At 42.3% G+C, this 27,057-nt stretch overlaps 1 protein-coding gene across 3 annotated transcripts in view; it reads right to left on the bottom strand.

The window, feature by feature from the left end:
• Positions 1-27,057, bottom strand: part of SNTN (sentan, cilia apical structure protein) — a 52,975-nt gene that overhangs the window by 22,027 nt on the left and 3,891 nt on the right. For 2 of the 3 annotated variants that reach the window (XM_046639934.1, XM_046639947.1), the window contains exons 3-4: positions 21,502-21,641; positions 16,270-17,216 (exon numbers count right to left, since the gene is read on the bottom strand). In XM_046639934.1, the coding sequence (XP_046495890.1) occupies positions 17,058-17,216; positions 21,502-21,641 (299 nt within the window). In that variant the 3' untranslated portion in view covers positions 16,270-17,057. Of the gene's footprint in view, positions 1-12,178; positions 12,917-16,269; positions 17,217-21,501; positions 21,642-27,057 lie in introns of those variants that run through there. The other variant, XR_006885327.1, reaches the window with a different exon arrangement.

Below are 27,057 nucleotides of genomic sequence, written 5' to 3' on the forward strand. Positions count from 1 at the left end.
TTGAAGACAGGACTGTGTCTTATTTATATCTGTGGCACTAGTGGCAGGCATTAGGACATATTCAGTGGATGTTCATGGAATGAATGAATGAATGAATGAATGAAGAGTGAATGTACCAGTGAATGAACTGTCACTTTTCTGACCACATTTTAGATCTCCCGTATGTTTCTCCTAGACTCTTTAAAATGTTTTCAACTTTTTATTTGGAAGCAATTTCAATCTTATAGAAAACTTTTAGGAACAGCACAAAAGAACTCTTATATGACCTATTCCCAGATTTGCCAGTTGTTAACATTTACTGCAATAGCTTTGTTATTTGCTCTATCTATCTAGCTATGATTTTTTCTGAACCATTTGAGAATAAGTTGTATACGCCATGCCCCTTTACCCCTAAATACTTCAGCGTATACTTCCTAAAAAGAATATTCTCTTCCAAAAACCATAGTAAAGTTAAACTTTCAAGAAATTTGACACTGACAGACTTTTATTTAACTCATCATTCATATTCCATTTTTGTCAATTGACCCATTAATGTCTTTTATATTAATTTCCCCCAAAGCAGGATCCAGTCTAGGATCAGGTATTACATTTGGTGATTCTGTCTCTTTTATCTTCTTTAATTTGGAACATTTCTGCAGTCTTTCTTTGCCCTTTATGAGATTGATATTTTTAAAGACTACAGCACACCCCCTTTTAGAATTGGACATTCCTCATTTTGGGTCTGTCTGATGTTTCCTCATGACTGGATTTAGGTGATGCATTCATGGCTGGGATACCATGGAAGTGATATTGTGTCCTCCCGAGCATCGTATCTGGAGGCACATGATTTCTACTGTCCTTCATTGGTGGTACTGATTGTGATCACTAGGTCAAGGTATTGTCTGGTTTCTGCACTGTATACTTACTATTTTCATCTGTTGCAATTTATCAGCAATCTGTGAGGATTTCCCAACTCCAGCACTCCATGATGTTTATCAGTTGGTGCTGGGAATTCTACTGTAAGCAAGAGCTCTCCCTTCTCCTCATTGATTACTTTTTGTAAATTTATTTTCATTATGGACTCGTGCATTCTTATTTTCATTTTTTATAGCTCATTACTAGCCTTATTTTGATGCCTAAATTGTCTTAGATTTGGCCATTGGAGCCCTGTTCAGCTAGCTTCCATGCCATCATGAAATGTCCCCTTTATTTTTTGAGCACTTCCTTCTTTCTGGCACAGGAAGACCACCCAGTTTTATCTTGTACCTTCCCAGACCTCGCCTTGAAATCAGCCGTTTCTCTTAGGAGCCCTGGTTGCTTTTGGTTTCCCCAGACTCTTAATCTCCAAATGCTAATAATCATTTCTTCTGAATGGTGGCCTTTGGGATGATTGTTAATGTACTTTTTGTGCTTTTATGTTTTGCTTGAATTTTTTTATAATGAGCACAAAAATTTGTTTTTTCCCAAAAAAGTCATAGAGATATTTGGAAAAAGCCAATAACCACTACAACTGGATCACTGCCTGTGTGAAATTTCCACATGGAGCCCTTCTGTTTATGCTCCTCCTTCTTGTAGTTCTCCTTCCCTGCTGACTGCACCTTTTAGGACAGAGAGAAATGGCCTTTTTGGCTCACTTCACACCTTTAATCTTGGGAACCACAGACAGGAACTTTGCGGGGAGATTGGGAGTTAACACAGTGCAAACATGAGGTCTAAAAGTTAAATGAAAGGGAGGTTTTTGACCACTCCTCGGAGCTGAAGTGCAAGGTGGAAGGCCTTCTTGGCATAGGCTGCACACAGAGGTGACCTTCCAGCAGGTACAGATGGAAAGGGCAACTTAGCCACTATGGGCCTGGTCACTCTCCCACTGAAGGTCATCAGAGCAGAGCACAAAACCTAATTACAGTCCCTTCTGGTTGAAGTGGTAGAACTTCCAGCACTATGTTGAATATAAGTGGTGAGAGTGAGCATCCTTGCCTTGTTCCTGATCTTAGAGGAAAAGTCTTCAGTTTTTCACCACTGAATATGTCAGCTACGGGTTTTTCACATATGGCCTTTATTATGTTGTGGTAATTTCTCTCTATTCCTAGTTTGTTAAGAGTTTTTATCATGAGAGGGTGTTGAATTTTATCAAATGCCTTTTCTACATCTATTGAGATGATCATGTGATTTTTATCCTTCATTCTATTAACGTAGTGTGTCACATAAACTGATTTTCATGTGTGGAAATATCTTTATGTCCCAGGGATATCTCAGTTGGCCATCGTGTATGATCCTTTTAATGTACTGTTGAATTTGATTTGCTGGTATTTTACTGAAGATTTTCATATCTATATTCATCAGGGATATTGGCCTGTAGTTTTCTTTTCTTGTGGTAGCATTGTCTGGCTTTCATATCAGAGTCATGCTGGCCTCTTAAACTGAGTTTAAAAGTGTTCTGTCTTCTTCAATTTTGTGGAAGAGTTTGGGAAGGATTGACGTTAATTCTTCTTTAAATGTTTGGTAGAATTCACCAGTGAAGCCATCTGGTCCTGGGCTTTTCTTTGTTGGGAGGTTGTCCTGTATTTTTTTTTTTTTTTTTTTTTTGCTAAATCTGGCGACTCAACACCACGGAAGGAAGGAGGATTGGAGGGCTTCCTGGAGAAGGAGGCATCTGTGACAGGATGTAGACATATACATGTGTGTATCTGGAACAACAGGCAGTAGAGTTCTGGGGAACTTGACCTCCCCTCCCCAGGCCTCTGGGAGCTTTTTATTTCTTAGTCACCTGAGAAGATTTAGATAATAATAATCATAGCTATTGCTGCTGTAATATTTACCACGTGCCAGACATCATTAATTTACCACAATCATGTTAATTTTCTCTGTTTTCTCTCAAAAATCTCTCTGAGGCAGTTGTTCCCATTTTACAGATGAGAAAATGAGGCTGAGAGAGTTTACATTATTTACCTGAGGTTGTCCAGCAACCTCAGCAAGCAATTCAAACGCAGGTGGGGTGGCCTCAAAGCCTGTAGGCTTGAATGCTGCTTAGATTTCTTCTGGGCCCCACAGAAGAACTACATATTTTAGGGAATCAACTTGGAAGGTTTGCAGCAATTGGAGGCAGGCTTTTGATCCTCCTTAAACTTTCCAATCTGAACTCCGTGATCCAGCTGCCATCTTATTTCTCAGCCCCCAAGGTACTTCTGAACTGGAGAAGATGCTTCTCTGCCCAGCCTGGCATAAAGCCACGTGGTCCATCAAGGGCCAGGCCTGAAGGCAGGAGAGGGAAATAAGTTTAGCTCTGTTTCCTCAATCCGATGGAGTCCAAGCAAGGCCGAGTCAAGAGTGGAAAGTCAGGATAGGGGGTTTCCTTCAAGGAAGTGAGAAGTAGAAAGAAAGGCTTGGGGGCTGTTCACCTAGTGGACAAGAGCATGGACTGTGGAGCCAGACATCAGTGGATATCTTGTATCTGCCACTTCTAGCTGTGTGACTTTGGACAAGTTACTTGAAACCTCCAAGCCTCTGTTTCCTCATAAGCAACATGGTTTACATAACTATTTTCTCTGGTGGTTCTGATGATCTAATGAGATAATGCTTATAAAGCCATTAAAGGCACAGCACTTCATAAATGGTAGACATCATCATCATCATCATCAATGATGACGATTATTACTATTATTAAGAATCTGAGAATACTGACCTACCTTATCCTGGAATCCTGACTCTTTGTATTGCTTTATTAATTTATTAATTGCTTACAAATTTTTTCCAGGCCTTGGCCAAAGAGGAAAGGGAGAAACTCAGAGTTTAGTGGGGGAGATTGACAGAAAAATCAGACCATACAGAGTGATAGAGGGCACTGGAGGGATGGACTCAGGGGCAGTGAGAGCCTAGAAGAGCAGTACTGCAAATGATGAAAGCTGGCTTTGACTGGCTCAAGCCGACAAAGTGACTTACTGGCTCATGTCATGAGAAGAACAGGGAGAGTCTGGCTTCATGGATTGCTGCCCTCCAACAAGGCTGGAGACAGGTGCTCATACAACATCACCATGAGTCCATCCCTCTACATCTCTCAGTTCTGGCTCCTTCTGAGTTGCTTTCATTCTCAGGTAGCTCCGTCCAGGTTACTTTCCATTGGCTTAAGAACCCTTACTGAAAGACAGTAACGGCAACGTTTCAGCACTAACTCTTTGGCCTCAATTGGAGGCATGCCTATCCCTGAACCAATCACTGTGATTATGGGCTCACCTCAGAGTCGGGGAGCACGGTAAACCAAATTGGTACTGCTGGGCCACCTAGTTCATTTTCCAAAGGGAAACTGAAGTAGGGGGAACGGACACTAGGTAAGCAGAGACAACAGACACATGCTCCTGAAATGGCGGAAAGGAGGCCAGTGAAAGCTTCTAGAATGAGGGAATCCCTGTTTAAAACCACAGAGGCATAAAAATGTGTTTTGTTTGAAGAACAACAAATAGAAAGCAAGAAGGCAGTATGTACCGGAGGAGGTAAAGGCAAGGAGGTGGGAATGGAAAGATGCAGTCATAAGTTCAGAGAATTTCATTTTTCCAAACCCTGTCAATGTTCTCTTCTTTGAGCCTCCCTTGGACCACCTGGGTAAGAGAGTCTACCCCAGTTTTCTCACCTGCAAATTGTAGATAGTATGTCTACTCTAGAAGTGGTACCATAAGCTCACACCATCACTAGGTCTAGGGTGCTGCATCACCCCTTGTTGGTTTCTCTTACCCTGTCCACACTTTTGTAAATAGTCCCTTTGTTAGTGCCTCCTCGGTTAGCCTGTTTAGGTGTGTTGGCTGTATCATATGGCGCCTTGTCTGGTACAATAGCATATACAATTGGAGGCAGTGTGTGAAAGAATTGGTCTCAAAAACCCAGGTGTTTCTCTGGGCAGAGCCCCACCTCATCTTCTCCCAGCATGTAGAAAGGAGTTGGCAAATAACAGTTACATGAATCTTACAGTGTGTTGGCCAAAAGTCAGCAGGAGAAAGAAATGAATTGCTGGCTATTTGTCACCAGCAGGCTATCCAATCAAGCCCCTTCATGATTTGTAACACAAAATAGGCTTCAACAGGAAACATTTATTTTAGTTCATCATTCCTTCCTCCTAATGATGTTTACTCTGCAAACTGCTTCTCATAATTTTCTTTCCTTTTTTTTTCAACTGCATCTTCCTGTCAGTATTCTCTTTTGTGCCAAGAGCATAAACAGCTCAGAGATTCCAACTTCCTCAGAAGAAATGTGACTCTTATTAATTATGCCCTGAAATGGGACTTCTGAAACTCAGCTGTAGAACTAAATAAGAATCTGAGAAATATCACAGGAGGATGAATGAATGATTCCACCCAAATAGATACTAGAAAGTCAAATTCATGCCACCTTTCTAACAGCAACATTCAGAAGCTGCTGGTTCCTTCTCACGTTTTGTGGATTAGCTCTCCCCAAACACACTTCTGATCACATCACACTCTGTTCAGACATACTCTGCCTCAAAGTCTTAACTCCTGAGGTCGCCATTCAAGGATGTTCACATTTTGTCTGTAATCTCCCTTCATGGTTTAATCCTACTGTGCTCCGCACACTCTCTCTGCTCACTATTCTCATGACAGCTTTGAGCCTGGCTTCTGCGCCTTTGGCTGAGCTCTTCCTTTTACCTGTGTTGTCCTCATCCCCTTCATATCTGTGTTAGTCAGGGGCCCAGCACAGTCCAGCTGGTACACTCAAACTAGGTATCTGAGAACTAGCGTTAAAACAGAAACTACTTACAGGGCAGGGTTTAGGGAAAGCAGCATGAGATGGTACAGTACCCATGGCTATCCATTACCACTTCTAGACCTAAAGGGGCAAGAGATGGAGCAGTTACCAGATACAGAAAGAGTAGCTGTGTGGAGAAGGCCATACAGCTCAAGCTCCTTCACCTTCCTATCACCTACAAAGTCATCAGCCTAATCCAACCAGAAGCCAGAGGGCAAGGTTGCCTGTTAATGCAATCCATATAGGTCAGCCTTCCCGGGCACTGAGCCAGGTAGAAAAGAGTACAGTGAAGACCTGGAGGGATAAACAGAGACTAAGCACAATACCTCCCCCTACTTCCACCATTCATCTTGACCTTTTGAAAGAATGTCCATTAATCAAGACCCAACATGAACGCCAACTCATCCAAGATTCCTCCCACTGGTACCACTCACTGCCCTCTAGCTGGAAGCACTTTTCCTCATTGTTGAATGTGCATTACAGTTTCTCAGGATCTCTACCATAGTGCTTCTCATTCTGAACTTTACTCCTCCATTATTTATATGCATGTGTCTTAAGTTGGGTTCCCCAAAAGCAGACCCTGAAATGAGAACTTGTGTCAAGGTGATCTATGAGGAAATATTCTTAGGAAGAACTGGTATGGGGGTGGGAATTAGGAAGGGAAGGGAGCCGCCCAGGGTGTCACTCAACATTGCAGGATAGGTCTGGGATCAGTGCACATCTGGCCTCAGAGTTAACCCCATCAGGGACAAGGAGCAGACTAGTTGGCCTCCCACACAAGTCAGTCACTGGTGAAGGACTTCCAGATCTCTGAGCTCACAGGGAAAGTGGCTCTGACAGACTATAGTCAGACACTAACAAAGGGATGTAGGTGCTGGCTGTTGAATGTGGATGCTCACTGAGATCTGATGTGAACAAAAGTGGTAAGGGAATTTAAAAAGATGGGGTAAAGCACTGATCATTCTTTTATTACACACATCTTTTCTCTCTTCTTGGATCGTAAGCTTCTCTCAGGCGAGGACTGGAGTCCTCTTTGGAACTCCATATATGTCTTTAGAACATCAGTCTCAAGCACTAAGGCTGGCTTTATGGGTGTGTGACCTATGCAATTGCATAGCACTTAGAAGGACCCCATTCTTGGTTCAGTCCTCTACTGTCACCATTTTGAAATTTCTAATAATTGTTTAATAAGGAGTCCTGTGTTTTCATTTTGCCCCACAATTTATGTGGCCAATCCTACCTAACAAAGTGTCTGGCACAAAGTAGGCATTCAATATGCATTTATTGAATAAAGGAATGAATGCCTGGCATTCATTAGGTGGTCAATAAACGCAGGCTAAATGGGCATATCAAGAGGAACTGTTGGCCTCATGTGTTCAAGTACAAAAATAAAAAAGGTGGAGTGGGGTCTTGCCATCTGACCCCCACCCCTGCTTCCCCCAGTCTTCAGAACTTTCTAGCCCCTGATGAGGTGTGGGTAGGACCTGTTTATTTCAAGCTGTTATTTATTTTTCTCTTCCCATGACGTGGGAAATTCTTGGCATCAGGCAGCCTCAGAGCAACACTATTTTTATTTCCCCAGCAGAATAATTAAATTTAGGCTCAGTTGCTTTCCCCAGGGTGGAGAAGAGTGCAGCGAAGATCTAGAGGGATAAACAGAGACTAAGCACACATACCTTCCCCTACTTGCACCATTCATCTCAACCTTTTGAAAGAACATCCATTAATCAAGACCCAACATGAACGCATTTTGCTGCGGGCAAAATGAGATGAAGACACTGCTGCAGAGGGCTAATTGGGATGGGTTCCAGAGAAACTAGGCACATTGATCTGAAACACATTTACCATGGATCCACCTGGGGAGGAGGGAGTAAAGGTTTTGCTAAGATCAGTCAATCAGAACTTTCTGCTGTGTAGGGCACCACAAACATGTCTTCAAATCCTAGAGCTGGATGGAGCTGTAGGAGTGATCTAGACCAGGGGTCAGCAAACTGTAGCTCATAGGCTAAGTCTGGCCCACTGCCTGATTTTGTAAATAAAGTTTTATTGGAACATAGTCTTGGCTATTTATTTGCATATTATCTATGGTTTCTTTCATGATACAACAGCAGAGTTGAGCTGTTGTGACACAGACCATATGGCCTGCAAACCAAAAATATTTATTATCTGGACATTTATAGACAAACTTTGTTGACCACTGACCTGAACAAGGAACCTTCAAAATGTGTTATGCGGACTTTACTAGTCCTTCAGGATGCTCTGTCCCAAAAGGATTCTACGGTCAAATATATTTAACAAATGCCCAAACCTGTCTGCCATCTTGGAGCCTGACAAACCACATTACCCCACTGGGGTAGACCCTGTGCCCATATACCCTGCACACTCTGCTTACTGGGAGCACCTGTGGCTCTTGCCCTAGGTTCTTGCTCTGTTATTTGTTTTCTTCTCCTCCTGACCCAGGGAACACAGGTAGCAGCTTGCAGGGCAAGCTGGAGGCACCTGAGAGCCAATGCCCCTGAAAGCAGATTCTAACCAGTGATGGACGGTAGTAAGGGAGAGAATGCCTCAGCTTCCTCCCCTGTTGCTTGGGACAATTCTGAGGCAAATTCTACACTCTCTCCCAGAGCTCACCAGTGGGACGGAGCCCCCATTGCCCACAGGTCAACCTGCACGTTAGTGTACACTTTATTGATTGTCCTCACTTCTCCGAGTGGAGTTTCTTGAAATCACCTCCCAGACAACTAATTCTATTCTGATTCTTATCTTAGAGTATGCCTCTGGGAGAACCCATACTAAGATACCTACCAATTAAAAGCTCTGAGAAATCCTGTAGTAAATATATATATATCTTCTCAATGTGGCCCTCAAGGCTTTTTATGATCTGGCCTCTATCCAACTTCCCGGCCTAATTTTCTTCAAATCTCGCCCACCTACATCAAACTTTTTTTTCGTTTCTTGAAACTGCCATACTCTTAATGATGTTATTCTCTTCGTTGCCTTGCCAACTCCTACTTATCTTTCAGGCCTTAGATAAAATGTCACATCATCTGGAAAGTCTTCCCCCCCAAAAAAACCCACTCCCAAACCAGGGTTAGGTGTTTCTGCTGGGCGTTTCTGTGCTTGCCCTATCAGGGCACCTACCGAACTGCCTAATTCCTAGTTTGTGTGCACCTTCTCTCCAAACCATGAATCTTAATAAGAATAAGGACCATGTGGGTGTTACTCCCCCGTTGTATGCCAGAACCCAGCAGAAGTGCTTCATAAATATCTGTGGACTGCGTGGCTGGAAGGTTGAATGGTCATGTAGCCTTTGTGGTGGAGTAGAGGTACCTCAAAGGTCCTGGATCAGTTACTAAAGTAAACTTATTCAGGCTCCTTTGACTCCTCTTCTCAACTAGGCCTTTCCTTTGGCTTGCTGAGCCCAGTTTTAGCAGGAATCTTGCTAAGCCAGTTGGTGAGAGCTTCCTACCCTTGATATTAATCGACTTCCTCTTAGTAATTTTTCATCCCTTCCCTCACTCTGCCCGCTGACTCTAAACCCCTACTTGTGCCACTTGTATTTGGAATTGAGTTCAATCTCTCTCCACTATTGTAATAGTCTTGAGCAAAGTCTCTTTGCCTGTTTAACTTGGAGTTGAGCTCCAAGTTATACTGAAATCTCTCTCTTCTACTGCCATAACTTGAATAAAAAGAGACAATGGGAGGGAGAACTGATAGATACCGATTTCCTTTCTCGTTCCCCACCGGTCATCTTCTACATACCCGAGTCCCAGGCACACAGAACTATAATCTCTCCCTGTGTTTACCACACATGTTCCTGCCTTTACATATATGCTGTTCCTCTTCTTGGAAGAAACGGACTATTTCATCTTCTCTGTTTCCTGATCTCCAACGGTAAAGCATCTCCCAAAGGATTCCAAGGAATACTGTCTGGGATTATCACTAGGCAGGTTTCCCAAGGCATCCAGAAGTACTTTTTGAATGCTTAAGATGTGTAAAATACTGTTCTCAGTGCTAGGGAGCGGGGGAGGGGTTTTTTCAGTTTGGATTCCTCCCCAAAGCAGACTCTGAGACAAGGACTTAGTGCAGACAGTTTATAGGAAGGCAATCCTAGCAAGCAAAAGTGAAGAAATCGAGAAAGTGAATTAAGGAAAGGAGAAGAGGCAATAAAGGTATGGTAATGGGTAGATTACCACTGTGGGCAACTGGGGCTCAGTCTCGCTGGGGACCTTCTGAGAAGCCGTGATGGACTTGGCTCATAATCCCAGAGTGGGGAGGCTGGCGGATTTAGCCATTGACTTCCCTTCCGCATGGTTGAGATTTGCCCCTGAGGTTTTAACTCTCCTGCTCACCTGGTTTCCCCTGCTGCTATACAGCAAACCCCAGGGGCTCCAGAGAAGAGAGATATGTGTACCTGAGGGAGGAAGTGTCAGTGCGCTGGAAATAGCCTACTGAGGTTACAGGCGAACTCAGGTGTGCTGAGAAGATATGTGCTGGGCATCAGCATCATCTGCTAGAGGGCGGCATTCAAAATATATGACTTGTATGGCATGAGCACAAACCAATCAGCACAGATGCTGGCTGTCAACATCTGACATTCCAATGAGTGCAAACTACCAGCCCTCCTAAAGATACAGACATGAATAAGAATCTCAGTTTTCAGGCTGAGATTCTCCAGGAACAACTGGTATGATTTCCATGATGACATGCTTTTCCAGAGTTTTTGCATCAGCCCAAATCAGCTCAGAACAGTTGAAATGAAGATTAGAGACAATATCATAATCAGGGTGGTTTTGCCTGTGGCCTCAGGGCACAGACAAAAGCCTCCCATTTCTCTTAGCCCAATCACCTGTTTCTAGCTTAATTTCAAAAGGATTCCAAGAGTCAAGAAACCCCAGTTCACTCCTACATGGTCACCCCAGTGATTAGCAGTCGTTTTCAGTCTTCGCCTCTCCTCGCATCCTGATTTCAGAGAAGGGGTTGGGTGGAGGGAAATTTAGCGTGGGCAGCTCATGAGCTGTGAGCCACGTCACTCTGCAAGTTAATGTCTTTACTATTCCATACAAGCTTTTCAGGGGGAATCAAAACGCTTTCCTTGAAGACCAAAGTGTCAGAGAAACTGCAGATCGTTTAGAAACCTCCTTGTGGTTCTCCTTTTCCCACTTTTAATTTCATTATTGATTTTCATTAAGCCCTTCAGAGGCCCTCAGTGCCTACTGCTTTCTTTCCTTCAAAGAAAGAGAGATTGAGAAAGCAGCCAGTTCCAAGCTTTTACAGGCCATTAGTGATGTGGCAGCCTTACAACCAAATATGCCCTTGTCCTGATCCCAAGGCCTCCAATCTCTCTCCCCAGTGAAAGTCCAAATATTTCCCAGGATTAACTGTCCTGCTGTGGGCTGCAAATTTGCTTGAGGTCAAAGGATAACCTAAAGGTCAAAAAGGATGGGAAACTGGAAAAAGAAGTAAATGAGGCTGGTGAAGTTACTTTGAATATAAAGACAAATCATTGAATTTTGAAATGACTTTATCTTATAAATAAAAATGTGCCTTGAAAAAAATGGCTGGGCTGGCTTAGGTCCAAAAATCACTAAGACATGGAAGGCGCCTGGAGGACTCATAGGGCTCTGCCCCCAGATACTCACAGCTGGCAGGTGGGTCTGGGCTCTGGGCTCCTCTGTCCTGGTGGATTGTCCACTCCATGTGGACTTCATTGGTCCCTAAACAATGGGGATGTTTCACTCTCTGTCTTTGATCTTGGGAATATTCTCTGCCCTGCTTATTTGCTGGTTCTGAGCAAAACTGGAGTGAAAGCAATCTTAAACCGAGTCTAAATCTTCATTCTTACCAATTTGCTTTTTTTTTTTAAAGATTGGCACCTGAGCTAACAACTGTTGCCAATCTTTCTTTCTTTTGTTTTTCTGCTTTATCTCCCCAAACTCCCCCGTACATAGTTGTATATCTTAGTTGTAGGTCCTTCTAGTTGTGGTATGTGGGATGCCGCTTCAACGTGACCTGACGAGCAGTGCCATGTCTGTGCCCAGGATCGGAACCCTGGGCCACTGCAGTGGAGGGTGCAAACTTAACCACTCAGCCACAAGCCCGGCCCCATTCTTGCCAATTTTTAAAACCAGCACAGTCTTTGTAATCGGACCCAGCTCACTCATCTACCATTAGAGCACATCTGTTTTTTCTTTTTCAGCACAACATTGACCTGCATCCAAGCATACATCTTAATGTTCCCCTTTCTACCTCTTCTATTTGAGAAGGATTCATTCATTCATTTACAAGCATCTACCATAATCTGTGTGCTCTTCTAGGTGTTAAGGATGCTATACAAGACTGGCAGGGCTCTTGCTTTTATAGATGTTACTTACAGACCAGTAAATGGCCATGTGAATTGTGTGACTTATGAGGCACTTTCCCAAAATAAATATAAAGTATAGCTAACCTGAAAAGCACTGAGAAATCATCAGCTCTTCTTTCTTCTTCTCTCTCTCTTTTTTTCTCTAGGACATCTGCTTCCTGATGTTTAGCCATCTGTGTATTGGGCTTACGCCACAGACAGCGAAGGTCAAAAGGTAACAAAGAAGAGTAGAAAAGAAAGGTTTTTAAGTGATTAAAGTTTGTCCATATACTCACTGGCACCCCGTTATAATTTTCTTTTTAAAAAATCTTGGTTTGCACAAAAGAATATCAGAACAGAAAGGGATGTGGGGGAGCATCTGGTCACAGGGCCTGTATTACCAGGTCGGCAAGAATCTGAGACCAGAGGGGAGGGGAGCAGGGGCAGAGCTGGGAGTAAAACTCCTGGTTCTGACCTCCACATCAGCATTTCTGCCACTCCACCCAGCACAGGCCAGGCGAGAAGACACCTCCCCTCCCAGGGGCTCCACTACCCTTCCTTCCTCTCTTCCCTGGCCTCCTTCCTGCCATTTGCACTTTCTTCAAGGAAAAACCATCGTCTACAGGCCACACAAATTTAAACATACATTGCCTTCCCCCAAAGGAAGGATTCCCTGGAAAATTAAACCTAAATGACTTAGCGAGGCAAGGAAGAACATGTTATATTGTTACTGTTTTGTCGCTTAACTCTGCTTGATTCCCTTTGGGTTCTGGGCGTGTGAGTCACTGCTGCCGCTCCTTGTTTCTCTTTGTCCTCTTCCTCTTCCTCTTCCTCTTCTTCCTTCTGGAGAAGAATTTGTCACAATCAGATATTACCCTTAAATGATGGAGAAGCTCTCCTTTGGTAGTTTTACGTCCTCTCACGTCATCATAGAAAGGAGCCAGACTGTGGCATGGAACAGGCATGGGGTGGAATCTTGGGTTTCATGTGCTACTTATTGCTGTGTGACCCTGAGTAAGTCACTTGAGCTTTCTAAATCTCATTCTCTTCTGTGAAATAGAGATAATAATACCAATCTCTTAAAGTTGTTTAAGGAGTTAAAGCCCGTATGTCCATACTTGAGTGTAGTAGATGCTCTATCAGGGGCAGCTATTAATGAAAATAATGATGATAACAATTTGTCTAGAATTAGACAAATTTGAATGGATATGAGACATGCATATAGGCCCACTTTGTATTCCTGAAGTACTTATATGCTTCTTCAGGTCTCACAGCCACCTCTGTAAGGAAAAAGGCCTCATTCTAATCCAAATTTACATTTGAAAAAACACAAGCCTCACTCAGAAAAGGTGGAGGACTTTTCCGGAGCCACACAACTGGTGGTGGCTGAGCTTGGACCAGAGTCCAGGTCCTCTGTTTGTCTGGTCCTCTTCTCTGGGTGATAGATTTCTCTAAGGGCATAGACCTCCCAACTACACAATCTGAACACTCACACAACGTGGGAGAAATCAAGGCCACAAATAGCCTCTAGTTAGTTATAGCTGATGTTTTCTCACCTAAGTAGTATGAAAAAACTTGTGTTCGCTGTTCTTAGATTTGGAATTGTGGATAAAGTCTTGAAAACTTGTATCAGGAATGCATGGTATTCCTCAAGTGCACTGGAGTGGACAACATGCTGAGACCCTGCTTTATGCTGTGCCACCTCCAGAATTTGATTATTTTGAAATTGTAGCCCCCAAAGGATTAGAGAGAAATCTGAGTCCATGTGTCCTAGATTGACATTACAGGAAAGGAGCCTGGCACAATAAATCTTTCAGGCCTGAATTCCTCTGGTCGCTGTCTCCCCTGGTCCACGGGCTGGGCCAAGCTTTGCTAGATTCAGGGGACTGGTGTCCCCAGGAGCACTCGTTAGCTCTACCAATGCCAAAAGCGAGCTGATGAGCAGGACTCCTGTTGGTTTTCTTCCAGCCCTTTCTCTCTTTCTTACAAAGAAGTATTTAAAGCACAGTTCCTGATTTCATACTTGGACCCATTTTTAGATGCTAAAATAAAGAAAATTAGGGGTTCTAGGACTGGGTATGTTTCTGTCATGCTCACTAAATTGCAAGGGTGTTCACAGCTTTTGCATAGGAATATCTTAACTATATTTAATCACAGGAAAACTTCCCAGGGAGGCTCAGGTTAGCTCCTTTTATACAGTGACAACACAAGGAAGGTTTCACTTAGAATAACAAATAAGATTATCCCATCAAGATACTTTTTCTGAGCCCATACCAAGAAGCAAATAACATTGCCCTTCTCATCCACGATATGGAATTTTTTATTATAGATTCTTATAATTTCCTCTGTCTATAACTTCCTCAGCTCCTCCTTTCTTACTTTTTGGACCTGTCTGTGTACTTGGCCAAGAGTCAGTTCCTAGAGTCCTTGCTGAGTGGGCACGTGGCTGGCCTCTTTGACCACAGACAACTGCATGAGGAGTTGTCCCTACCTGAACTCAGCCAATCAGGTTCTCTCTCCCGGGGATTGGAATTGGGCTTCTGAGATGCCATTGAGTGTCTGCTGAGCATTTAAGGAAAGAGGTGAAGCCAGCAACAGGGACAGTGTGTTTGCTCTTGGGCCAAGAAGCAGACAGAACTGCTCAGGAGACAGAGATAAAAAGAGAGATAGAAACAGAAATGAGAGACAGAAAGAGAGGGTGGAATAACAACCACATTTAGACAGAAGCAGAGACAAGAAACAAATTCATTTAAGAGAGATTAAGTGTAAAGCCTTGGTTTTGTTTTCTATTACTGTTTCTGGTATTGGGTGAACACTAATTGTGTTCTCTGCCATTTCACTTCGTTATATGCCCCTGTACCTTGTTGATAAATACAACCCTTCCCTTTTTCCTTTGTGTGTGTATGTTTGTGTGTATGTTTGTATGTGTGTGTGTGTGATTTGAGTGGGTTTTGTTTCTTGCAACCAACGGATCCCAAGACAGATTTGCATCCATAATCTCACCTATGATGACCAGCAACATTTTCAAGATGGCATCTTTGTTTTAAGAGAAGAGCTCAGGGTCCCTGGACTAGAACCAAGAAATGAGAGAGGCTTCTGTGATCTAGTGTCTTAGCATAATGCTCATTGACTTATCTGTCACTGATGTTTCATGAGCTTTTGCTCTGTTTCCATTCTTTGCATCAGGCTAAAATAGATTCTATAATTGATATCCTCCTCAGAGGAGTGTGACTTTCCATCTGGGGTAGATTTTCAAAAATTCTTACTGGAAGCCCAGAGGATTGGAAGGGCTCCAAGATTCCTCATCACACCATTGGCCAGGGTCTCTTTTTTCCTTCTCCGAAAGGTGTGAATTTGACCTTTTTGTTGGTCACCAAGGTTGCCATATTTAGCTACTTGCAACTTACATACAAAGGGCCTTGAGGGAGAACAGCCCACAGAGTTCTATTTGAGGAATGCCAAATGGTTCTCCAGGATCCAGCTGGTACCACTCTCTCTTGCATGGTGCCTGAAATGTGCACAGTTATTTTTGTTGAATTATAATATTATTGCTCATGATGAAATCTAATATTAAAACAAAATTAACAATGCCCACAGAGAGGGCAGAGAACTCTCAAACCTGCCAGTGTTATGACTGCGGGAAAATCAAAACCTCTGTGCTTCAGTTTCCTCATCTGCAAGATGATAACACTCATACCTACCTCACAGGGTTGTTATGGGGGTTAAATGAGTTAATATTGTAAAACCCCTAAAACGTTGCCTGACACATAGTCTGAGTCCCATTGAATGTATGGAGTTCCTGTTGATATGGTGATAGAGGGTAAAGTCTGGGGCTTTCCTCTACATGGTATGTAAACTCTTGGATTTAGAATGTCTGAGGTTTGGAAAGTGGGGAGGACCAAGGAGTCAGGTCTTGGTGGATTTAGAATTTTTCAAGATGACATAACACTTCACCAGACCAAGGGTGGAGGTCTTCCTCTTGAAGGGGTTTTCTTAACATATGTGTGTGAGACTTAAGTGTTGGGCTGGGGAGAAAAGGAGAGATGTAATTTAAACTCAGGAATACAGGTGTGGTCATAGTGGGTGTTAGTCCTTGGGACGTGCTCACTTGTAGAGCATAACATCAAGGAGTTGTTAGTTAAACCATAGTCAGAGATTACAAGGATATTGGGGTTTTTTGGCTTTGTCATGTTTATTTCGATATAATTTACATACAATAAAATTCACCCTTTTCAGTGTGTAGTTCTAGGAGTTTGACAGATGTGTTCAGTCAGGTAACCACTACCACAATCAAGACAGAGAGCGTTTCTATCCCCTTGGAAAGTTCCCTGGTGACCATCTGTGGACAGCTCCACTTCCCACCCACAGCCCTGGCAACCACTCATCTGGTTTTTCTTCCCCTGTAGTTTTGCCTTTCGCAGAATGTCAGTAAAGCATCTCTGACCTTTGAGCCCAGGTTAGGTGATAAGAGCTCTTTCAGCATCCTGCAGGCCTTACCACAATTATCATTATACTGCATATGAATTGATTAATAAATTGTTAAATGTCCGTCTCTTCTGCTGGCCTTCTGCAGGCATGTCACAGGGCAGAGACTGTCCTGCTGGTTCATTGCTGTATCCTCAGCAGCACCATCAAGTAGATGCTCAACAAATATTGTTTAATGAACGAATGAATCAATGAGTGACTCAATGATGATAGGGAAAGTACTCTAAGTCATTGTTGATTCAGAAAAGCAATCTGATATTCAGCGGTACCAAATCTATCATATTGTAATGCACCCAGAGACCGTATTATTCAAACATTCCTGAAGAGTATGCACAGAGTTTGGGAGTTATAGTGGATCTGAATATTAGCAATCAGAACCATTCCAGGCAATTCCAGATGCACAATCAGTATGTTCAATTAATTAAAAATAAAATGGAAAAATCTTTAATCGTTTAACACTTTTTGCTGCTATTTTGTCTAATGACGTATTTAAAGCTGTTTATTTCGTAGTCTTTACACTCCATATATTTTGTAGCAAATCTGACATTACAGTGATGCTCAAGAGCAAGATCATGAAATCCTCAAAATCAAGCTTATTTTCTGTATGCTCATCAAGTTCAGAAAGGAGGTCTTTGTATTTTTGCTTGGTTTCTTGTCCCTGTAAGAATAAAGAAGAGCAAGAAAAAACTGTGGCACCTTGGTTTTACAGGTAATAGGCAATAACAAACATGTTGTTAACAATAACAAGTCAAGTTGCTACCAGTGCTTCTAGCAATGGGTTATCTCATTGAACCCCACAGTGACCTTATTGAATTCATAGCCTTGGCTACCTCATTCCAGAGCCTACACTCTTAGCTAGTAGGCTCTCCCACCTCTCTACAAACACAGATATTATTATGTTTTCAGATTTTCAAAACATAATCTCTTTCTTATGGAAGATATCCAGTATGTCTCCCATGGAGCAATAAGATTATCCAGAAATATGGAATAAAATATGCTAAAAGAAAATACATGCTTTGGAAGATTGTTCAGCATTTAGCTTGATCAAAAATTAAAACCAAGTTCATAGTCCTCATAAACAGATTGAAGGAAAACATACGAATAGGACGTAAATGGAGAGGCTTTTCAGTTTCCAACCACAGCTTGTGAAATATCTTCCCAAGTGGTGTTAAAAACATTAGGTCATTTGATTCCCTGTTATACTGAACTGTGTTTACGTGTAATTCAACCTCAAGTGCTCATCAATATGCTGGCTGCAAAAACCTATCCTTGCAATGACTAAGGCACTTTAGGAATGATGATACATTCCTTGTACAGGCTTAGACCATTCTTGTTTCTTGAGGCTGGTTCTCCTCAAGAGGTCACTAACTTTGAGAGTGAAAGTGTTTTCCCTCACCTCCCTCCAAGAGAGCTGAATGCTGTGTTAAAAGGGTCGGATTCCAAGACAGAGATAGAAGCACTTTCCTAGTGGAATAGCACACTGCTCAAAGGGTGGGGTTGGCTGTAGGTCTTTCTTCTCCCCTTTTTTCTGCATATTGTAAGAACACAGAGCTGACCGAGGTCTAGTCCTCTTGGGGCCTCACCAGTCATCTTGCTTTTGTATCTTCTCAGCATTGCCTTTGGGTGCTCAGTTTTATTATATCTGACTGGTTATAGAGTGTTGAGATCCCCAAAATGATGTTTAGGCTTATGAGAAAGGATATGTTCCCCTCAGAACCCAGGCCTTAGACAAAAGGTCTAGCTCAGTTTACTGGAGAACTCCATCTGGGGATTTAGGAGAAAGCCCAGTTAGTAATGAAGGGTTGCTGTCTTTTGCCATTGACTCATGTGCCGGTACCTGCCTTACAGAATCTCATGGAGCGGGACGGTTGCTCCAAGGCAGCATCCTGACATTATTCTACATGTTTGCTCAGTTAAGCTATGACCATTGATTCCGAGAATGCCTGGGGACGAGCTGTCTCCTCAAGCTCTCTGAAAAACAGCTTCTGCATTAGGTGCCTCTCATCTGGAGCAGAGGGCAGGATTGCACTGAGGTTGGTGTCTCTCCTGCTAGTCATCCAGAAATGGGTTGCTTTCCTCAGATTTAGCCTACACTGAGGGACACGAGGCTGATGGTGTCTTACCTAATGGTTTTGGTTTTATTTTTTTCCTCTGGTGTTCTCAGAGGGATGATGAATTATGTGAAGATGATCCGTCCACTAGTCTTCATTTTCATACTTGTTAAAAGCTTGCTGAGGATTTGCCAGGTCACCAGGGAAGGGGTCCTTTTTCTCCCTTTGATGTCATTTCTTTTGGCCTCTGATTCAGGCAAATGTTACAGGATTTAGTCACCTACCCTTTCTTTAGAGACTCCCCAGAACTTTTTATCTCTTATCAAATTCTGGCTGAGAAAAATAGCTGTTCTTAAAAAATATTTAGCTCAAAAATAATACATGTTTAGGGGGCTGGCCCCATGGCCAAGTGGTTAAGTTTGTGTGCTCTGCTTTGGTGCCCTGGGGTTTGCTGGTTTGGATCCTGGACACAGACGTGGCACCGCTCATCAAGCCATGCTGAGGCAGCGTCCCACAAAGAAGAACTAGAAGGACCTAACTAAGATGTGCAACTATGTACTGGGGCTTTGGGAAGAGAAAAAAAGGAGAAAGATTGGCAACAGATGTTAGCTCAGGGCTTCTCTCCCTCACCTCCCCCCTCCAAAAGTATATATAAAAAAATGCATGTTTAATAGTGAATATTTAGAAAAAATATTTTTCATAAGGAGAATGTAAAAATAACTCTTTACTCCATTACCCAAAGATAGCTAACTATTATTAACTTTTCTCTCTAGACATTTTTCTGTGTATCACCCCGCAGTCTCTCTCTTCCTGTCTCTCTCTCACACACACTCTTTTATTTAAACTTTACTGAACAATAATTGATAAATATAACTGTATATATTTAAAGTGCACAATGTGATGGTTTGATACACCTATACATGTGGAATGATTACCAAGATCAAGATAATCAACACATTCATCGCCTCACATAGTTAACTTGTGTGTGTGTGATGAGAATGCTTAAGATCTACTCTCAGCGACTTTCAAGTATACGATACTGTGTAATTAACTGTAGTCACCGTGCTGTACATTAGACCCTTAGAACTTCTTCTTATAATTGAAAATTTTTATCCTTTGACTTACATCCCACACTTCCCCCTTCCCTCAGCCCCTGGCAACCACCACTCTATATCCTCTGTTTCTATGACATTGGCTTTTTAAAAAATCACTTTTTTATGGAATCTGAAAGAACAAAACACAAAACAAACAAATTGATTTCACACACTCTTTTGAAATAATCATAGATTCACAGGAAGTTGTCCTTCTGTCCCAGATTCCCCCAGTGGAGGACACTTTATATAACTGTAGTATGCTAAAACCATATATATTTATATTTTAATGAAATTATAATACCTATCTTTTTAATATCTCAGGACACTCATAGGACCTTAGAGACTGCTTCAAGGTTTCTCTTGCTCTACCTACCAAGAAATACTGGTGGCTTAGGCTCTGCCTTTGCCTTCTTTTCTTCCTACTCGTTTTCTCTAGGCCCCAGTATTTCTCAAAGTAGGAACACATACTGCTGACAGAATGTAATGCAGGTTTAGGTGATGCAGAATAGGTATTAAATAAGAATTAGTAGTTCTCTATTAATTTCTTTTTTACTAATTTTCACTTTTACCCACTGAATTTACATTTAGAATAGTGACGAAGTGTGCTTATAAAATAAATTTATTTAAATAAAGAGTTAACTTAAAGAAAAAACTTCTAAGTAAATTCTAATGCAGGTGATAGGCAGATAGGGGAGATATATTGAAGATGGTATTCAGATGACTGAAGTTTGAGAAATATGCCTCTAGGTGATTTAGGTCGCTCCCTTCAAGTCAGTGACCATTTGTATATTGCTGATTCTCACTTTTATATTTTGAGCACAGGTCTCTATTCTACCTCCCAAATCATATATCCTGCTGCTGTCTGAGTTTCCCCACTTGAATGTTTCATGGATATCTTACGATTCACATATCCTAATACAACTCATCACCTCTCCCCACCCCATCCCACCTCCAATCTGCTAAATCTCCGGCCTTTTTTTTCTCTAGGAATGGGGTTACCACTCATTTCTTCCCACAGTCAGAAACTGGGGTATCATTTGTTCCTCCTGTCCTTCAACCTTCACAGCCAATCAGTTGTCAGATCCTGTTCATTCCACCTTCCAAATGTCTCTCATATTTACCACTCTAGTCCAAACCACCATTGTCTTGTGTTTGGATTACTTCCCCACAGTCATTCTCTTCTTCTTTATCTCACCCCCATTCCCACTCCAGTCTGATCTGCAGCTGGTGTAACTTCTTAGTCCTGGACACAGAGACCATTCCTCCTGCCCTCAGGCTATGCCTCTAAGATTTGGCTTCTCTCCACCTCCCCAGCCTCATCTCCCACCACTTCTTACTTCCTTCTCCAGTCTCATCAACTACTCACTGGCCCTCCCAGGTCTTTGACATGCTTTGTAGTCATTGCATATGCTGTTCTTGCTGCAAGGAATGCTATAATTCTCACCTCGCTTGTCTTGCTAGCTCTTACTCATTCTTCAGATCTCAGCTATACCTTAATTTTCGAGGAGCCCTTCTTTGATCACAACCCCAAGATGGTCCCTCGGGTTTACTCTTTTGCTACATGTTCTACTCTTTCAAGGTCCTTTGAATATTTCTAATTACTTTTTTAGCACATCTCTACTCTGCTTGTTCATTGCATTAACCCCAGTGCTCAGCTCACTCCTTGGTATATGGTAGGTGCTCAGTAAGCATTTGTTGAATGAAACATTGTGATGGGTCATTGAACTGGAGTTGTTGGTTCTTTAGCTCAGCCATTATGGCATGACTCCTGTTTCTTCATGCCTGTTAATTCTCTTACCTCTGTGAAGTTCCTAAATTGGGTTTGCAGCAGATTTTTGGCAGTAGGTTTTCCAAGTTTACCATCAGGATCAGAAGAGTTTCTGAAAATCAGAGCTGCAGTGGCGATGGCTTTTTCCAGGTCTGAGCCCTTCCCCAGAGCTGTGAGAGAAGAAATGCACAACAACGTAGCGTACATTAGAAATAATCTTTCCCTAGATTATGGGGCTATATCTTCAAGGGAGCTATGGGGAATAGGGTGGAAAGTGCATATCAGTGTGGCCCTGTCTTTGGGCTCTTTGGCCCCTATCTTGGAGTGGGAAGTGGGGGTGTCTGATCCTGAATCTTTAAACAGTGGAGGACAAAAGTTCCTTCAGGAGCAATTAGGATTAGTAGAATTAGGATTAGATTTACCACCTGCTTGCCATGTGACCTTGGGAAAACACCTCACCTCTCTAAGTGTTGGTTTCCTGATCTGTAATTTCATTCAGTTATTCAACAAATATAAATAGAGCACCTACCATGTGTTAGGCTTGGTCCCTGGCACTCAGGACACCTCACTGAATAAGAGAGAGTCCTGTTCTTCTGGAGTTTCTATTCTATGTTAGGCAGAGCATCACCTCATGCCAGTGTGATAAAGGAGAATGACGTCTAAGACAGGCTCTTTGATATCCTCACAGATAAGGCATCTTTTTGCCCCATGGCCTCAAACACAGTGATTTCCCAGCTGGTTTTCCTAGTTTAAACTCTATGAAAAGGTGGTGCTAACTCACTCCTTTCCAGAGGGTAGCACCCAGTGGACACAGAATGGCACAGGTACAGTGAAGACAAGTCTTATGCTCTTTGTTCCTTAGGCTCCGGTCCATCCCCTATGATCGAATTGCTCACACTTTACAGTCCCTGCATGTCTAACCAGCTTTCTCCCCATCTGGGCTGCAAACTCCGTGAGGCCAGGGATCACATCTGCCTTTTTTATCACTATATTCCCAGTGATGGGCACAGATGTCCACTACATACTAGGTGACAGTAAATGCTGCTGAATGAGTGAATAAGAAGAAAAGAAAATCCCAAATCCCAAAGCTTTCAGCCCAGATAATGTGCAACGATCATGAGGATCAGTCAGAACAATGTGACTTTTATGTTCCCGGTACTCTCCTAAGGGGCCCAGGACACAGAGGTGACAGAAGGTGTGGCCTTTGCCCTCATTTATCCTACAGTCTAGTGGAGTTATAAATAATAATCAAGAGGATATGTGTGTATAGATATATATTCGTTTTATACATATTTCATGATTATTTATTTCTCCATATATACGTACGAAACGCATTCAGTTGTATGTCACTTAACGGGGACGTGGTCTGAGAAATGTATCGTTAGGCAATTTTGTGGTTGTGTGAACATCATCCAGTGCACTTACACAAACCTAGATGGTATAGCCTACTACAACCGAGGCCAAATGGTACTCGTCTTATGGGACCACTCTTGTATATGAGGTCCATTGTTGACTGAAATGTTATGCAGAGCATGACTATTTTTTAACTTGTGATGTATGAGGCAAGCTGCAGAGACAGAAAAAAATAGAAAACTATAGAGTGAGTCTGGGAGGAAAACTACTTAGCTAGGTGGGCTTGGAGGTTCCCGTGAGTAGATTAATATTTAAGCTAAGGCCCATAGCATGAGAAGGAGGCTGCCGTGTAAACGAGAAGGGGATCAGGCTGCGATTAGTGTTGTGCTCAGTCTTCCAAGCTCAGGGAGCAGTATATGAGGGCTCAGATCTGGAGTCCGGCATGTTAGAGGAGCAGAAAGGAAACAATTGTGGCTGGAGTCTAGAAGCTGGAAGGGTGTTTGATTAAGAAAGGTAGGCAGGGCTAGACTACACAAGGCTCGTAGGTCACGGAAAGGAATCAAGATTTTCTTTAAGGTGGAGAGAGAAGGCATTCACTTTTTTTCAAAAGACTTTGAGCCTTGAGAGTTCCATATCTATTTGAGATACAAACCCTTTGTAGGACATGTGATTTGCCAATATTTTCTCTCAGAATGTAAATTGTCTTTTTATCCTGTCAATGGGGTCTTTTGTGGAGGAAAAGTTTTGAAGTTTTATAAAGTCCAATTCACCAATTTTTCCTCTTATGAAAGATTTGTCCTATGTAAAATGGAAAGTTTTTATAATTTTATCTTCTACATTTAAATCCACGATCCACTTTGAGTTAATTTTTGTGTAAGATGTGAGACTTCAGTTGAAGTTTATCATTTTTAACCTGGGGATGACCAATTGCTCTAGCATCAATTGTTGAAAACACAATTTTTCCTTCACTGAATTACTTTTTTTTTAAATTTTTTTTTTTCCTTTTTCTCCCAAAGCCCTCCAATACATAGTTCTGTATTTTTAGTTGTGGGTCCTTCTAGTTGTGGCATGTGGCTTGATGAGCAGTGCCATGTCTGCGCCCAGGATTCGAACTGGCAAAACCCTGGGCCACCCTAGATTATGGGGCTATATATAGGCAGAGCACGCATACTTAACCACTCAGCCGCGGGGCCGGTCCCTGAATTACTTTTGCATCTTTGTCAAAAATCAGTTGGGCGTATTTGTGAGGGTCAATTTCCAGGCCTCTATTCTGTCCCATTCGTCTGTGTGTCTTTCCCTCTGTGAACACTGCATGGGTGTGATTCCTTTAGGCTTACCATTGGGGAGAGTGATTCCTCCCACTTTCTTCTTTTTCAAAATTATTTTGGCTGTTCTAGGGCCTTTCCCTTTCCATATAAAGTTTAGAATAAGCTTGTCGGCTTTCAAAAACCTTGAATTGTGATAGGAATTGCATTAAGCCTAGAGAGAAATTTGGGGAGAACTGATATCTTTACTATATTCACTCTTCCAATCCGTGAACACAGTGTTTCTCCATCGTTATACCATTTTATAGATGAACGAAGGATATAATCTTGCCGAGCACACACTACTAGGAAGTGGCAGAGCTTAAATTTGAATCTGTATTGGAAACATAAGCCTCGTGAAGACAGGGATTTTTTGTCTGTCTTGGAATCTTCGGCACTTAGCATGGTGCCTTGCACATAGTAGGTGCGTCACAAATATTTGTTGAATGAATGTCTGCAAAACCGGTGTCCTCAACGTCTTAGTCCTTGATTTCTAACCTGATTTCTGATCCTCAGTCTCACCTGGCTTATGGCTTGTGCCTTACGTTTCCTAATCCTGTCTGCTTGTCCACTGGCTGCCCCTCTGTCTAGCCTAGAGCTCCAGCCTTGGAGAATTGGATTCTGTTTTTAGCTCTTGCCCTCCCCTGTATCTCTAGTCACCTCTGCCATATCCAGGAAACCCATATTCAGAATTGGGATTCTCCTCAGTTACCCAACATTTCCCTGCTCATCAAAATACAAGGAGATGCGCATATTTCTTTTAGCTGGTGGTCTGTCTTTCCGGGGTATGTGTGTTTGAAGTGGAGGGGTACTGCTTCTCTTTTAAATGGTGGTAATGTTGAATTTAAGTGGCTGAAGAATAAACTCTGTTTCTAAATAGTCCTGTCTTTAAGAAGCAAATTGCTTAGAGGAAATACCTTAATTCCTTAAGAGGTAAATATTCCCTCTGTAATTTTGACCAGTTGACTTATTAATTAATAACCAAGAGTAATTAGGGAGGGTTTTAGTATGAGCTGTTCTACTGCTCTGAGACTTTTCGTGGGGAATAGTATCCTCTTGCTCTCCTGGCTGTGCCCTTCTGGCAAGAGGAAGGGGTGGATTTCCAAGGTGTGAGTGAGCTTGCAAATAATGACAGACACCTTCCTTGTTCACTGTGTGCCAGGTGCCTTTCAAATATAATCTTATTTAATGCTTAGTAAAATCTACACAGACAGGTACTATTTGTGTCTCAATTTTACATATTGGAAATTGACACAATGAGAGATTAAGAATTTTAAATTCACGCTGCTCAGAAGTGGCAGAAGAAAGATCTGAAAGTCTGTCTGACTTCAAAACCTATAGAAAGACCTGCCGCATTGAACTATCTCCCACGGAGGCTGTGGAACCCAGACATTTCCCAACCCTCCGATGAAGTTCAGGTCTGCCTGCCCTCTAGACGGGGACTCCATCTGGACTAGCCAACTTCTCTTCCTTCTCCTCCATTCTTTTAAACACAGCATACATTTTTTTTTTCCTGACTATAAAATAGGATATGCTTATGGTAAAAACAGAACTAGAAAATATTAAAAATAAAAGTTAACAAGGAGCTCCGGTTATCCTACCAACACTAACGATCCTTTGTGAGGCATTTCGGTTTCCTGTTTTTATGGTTGGGTTCTTCCATTAATAAACCCAGCATGTGGCCTCCTAATTCCTGCCCTGTCTGCCTCACGGAGTTGTGAGCAAATCTGTGAAAGCGTATTGTAAAGGGCTAAGTGCTATTAAAAATGCAAAGGATTGATGTTTTTCTTTCAGTGTCTTTTATCGGCTCTCCTGCCTCTGGAGTAGGGGTGTTGGAGAGGGTGTTAAACCAGGCACTTCATGTTGACCTCTCTTGCTATTTCCTACCTTACTTTTTACACTTTAATAATACTAAACTGTGGTTTGTTCCTCACATATTCTATTCTCCTAACACGTATTTATTGGCAAGTATTTATTGGACAATAAATAAGGACAGGACCATACCCTGTCCTACTTCGGGGGGTAGAGCAGTGAGCACTATGAAGAGAACAATCCTTGATTTCCCGGAGCTTGCGATTGGGGGGACAATAGTAATGAACAATTAGGGAGCTCATAATCTGTATGCCAGCCACTCCTCCAGGGGATGCACATGATTCAACTCATTTAATTCTTATATCAGCCCTCTTAGCTGGGTCCTGGTATCACCCCCACTTTAGAGGTGAGGAAACTGAGGCACAGAAAGGTCAAGTAGCTTGCTCAAGCTCACACAGTCAGTCTGATCCCTCACCCTGAAGCACTGCCTCTAGATGTTGTTTTTCAGGCAGTGTTTTGCAGGACTCTCTCCCAAATCCACAGGTGGAGCTACACATGCCTCCTTTGTGCCTTACTGCTTCCCTCAACGTAAACTTATCATAACCCTCCCACCGAAGTACTCTGTTTGTCTAAATTACCTCCTAGATTAGTGCAGTCCAAAAGAAATGTAATAATAAATGTAGCCATAATTATAACTTAAAACTTTTTAGTAGTCACATTAAAAACATAGAAAGAAACAGATAAAATTATTTTTAATAACATATTTTATTTAACCCAATATATCAAAAATATTATCATTTCAACATGTGATCAATATAAACAAATTGTTGAGATATATAAGTGGCTCTTAAATCTGCCATGTATTTTACACTTACAGCACATTTCAACTTAAACTGGTCACACTTCAAGTATTCAATGTCTACACATGGCTGGTAGCTACCGTTGGACAGTGCGATTCTAGACTGTCGGTTCCCTGAGGGCAGTTACTGCATCTTATCCATCTTTGCATTGATTCCCAGGCCCTGGCGTGTTGTAGGCCTTAGTATATGTGTGTTGAACTGGGCTGACTTGAACTTCAGAGCAATTCTTTGCCTGTTTCTCCTCACCTGCCCTGGAA

This window comes from Equus quagga, chromosome 1 (assembly GCF_021613505.1).
Source record: "Equus quagga isolate Etosha38 chromosome 1, UCLA_HA_Equagga_1.0, whole genome shotgun sequence".
NCBI classification, from domain to species: Eukaryota; Metazoa; Chordata; class Mammalia; order Perissodactyla; family Equidae; genus Equus; species Equus quagga.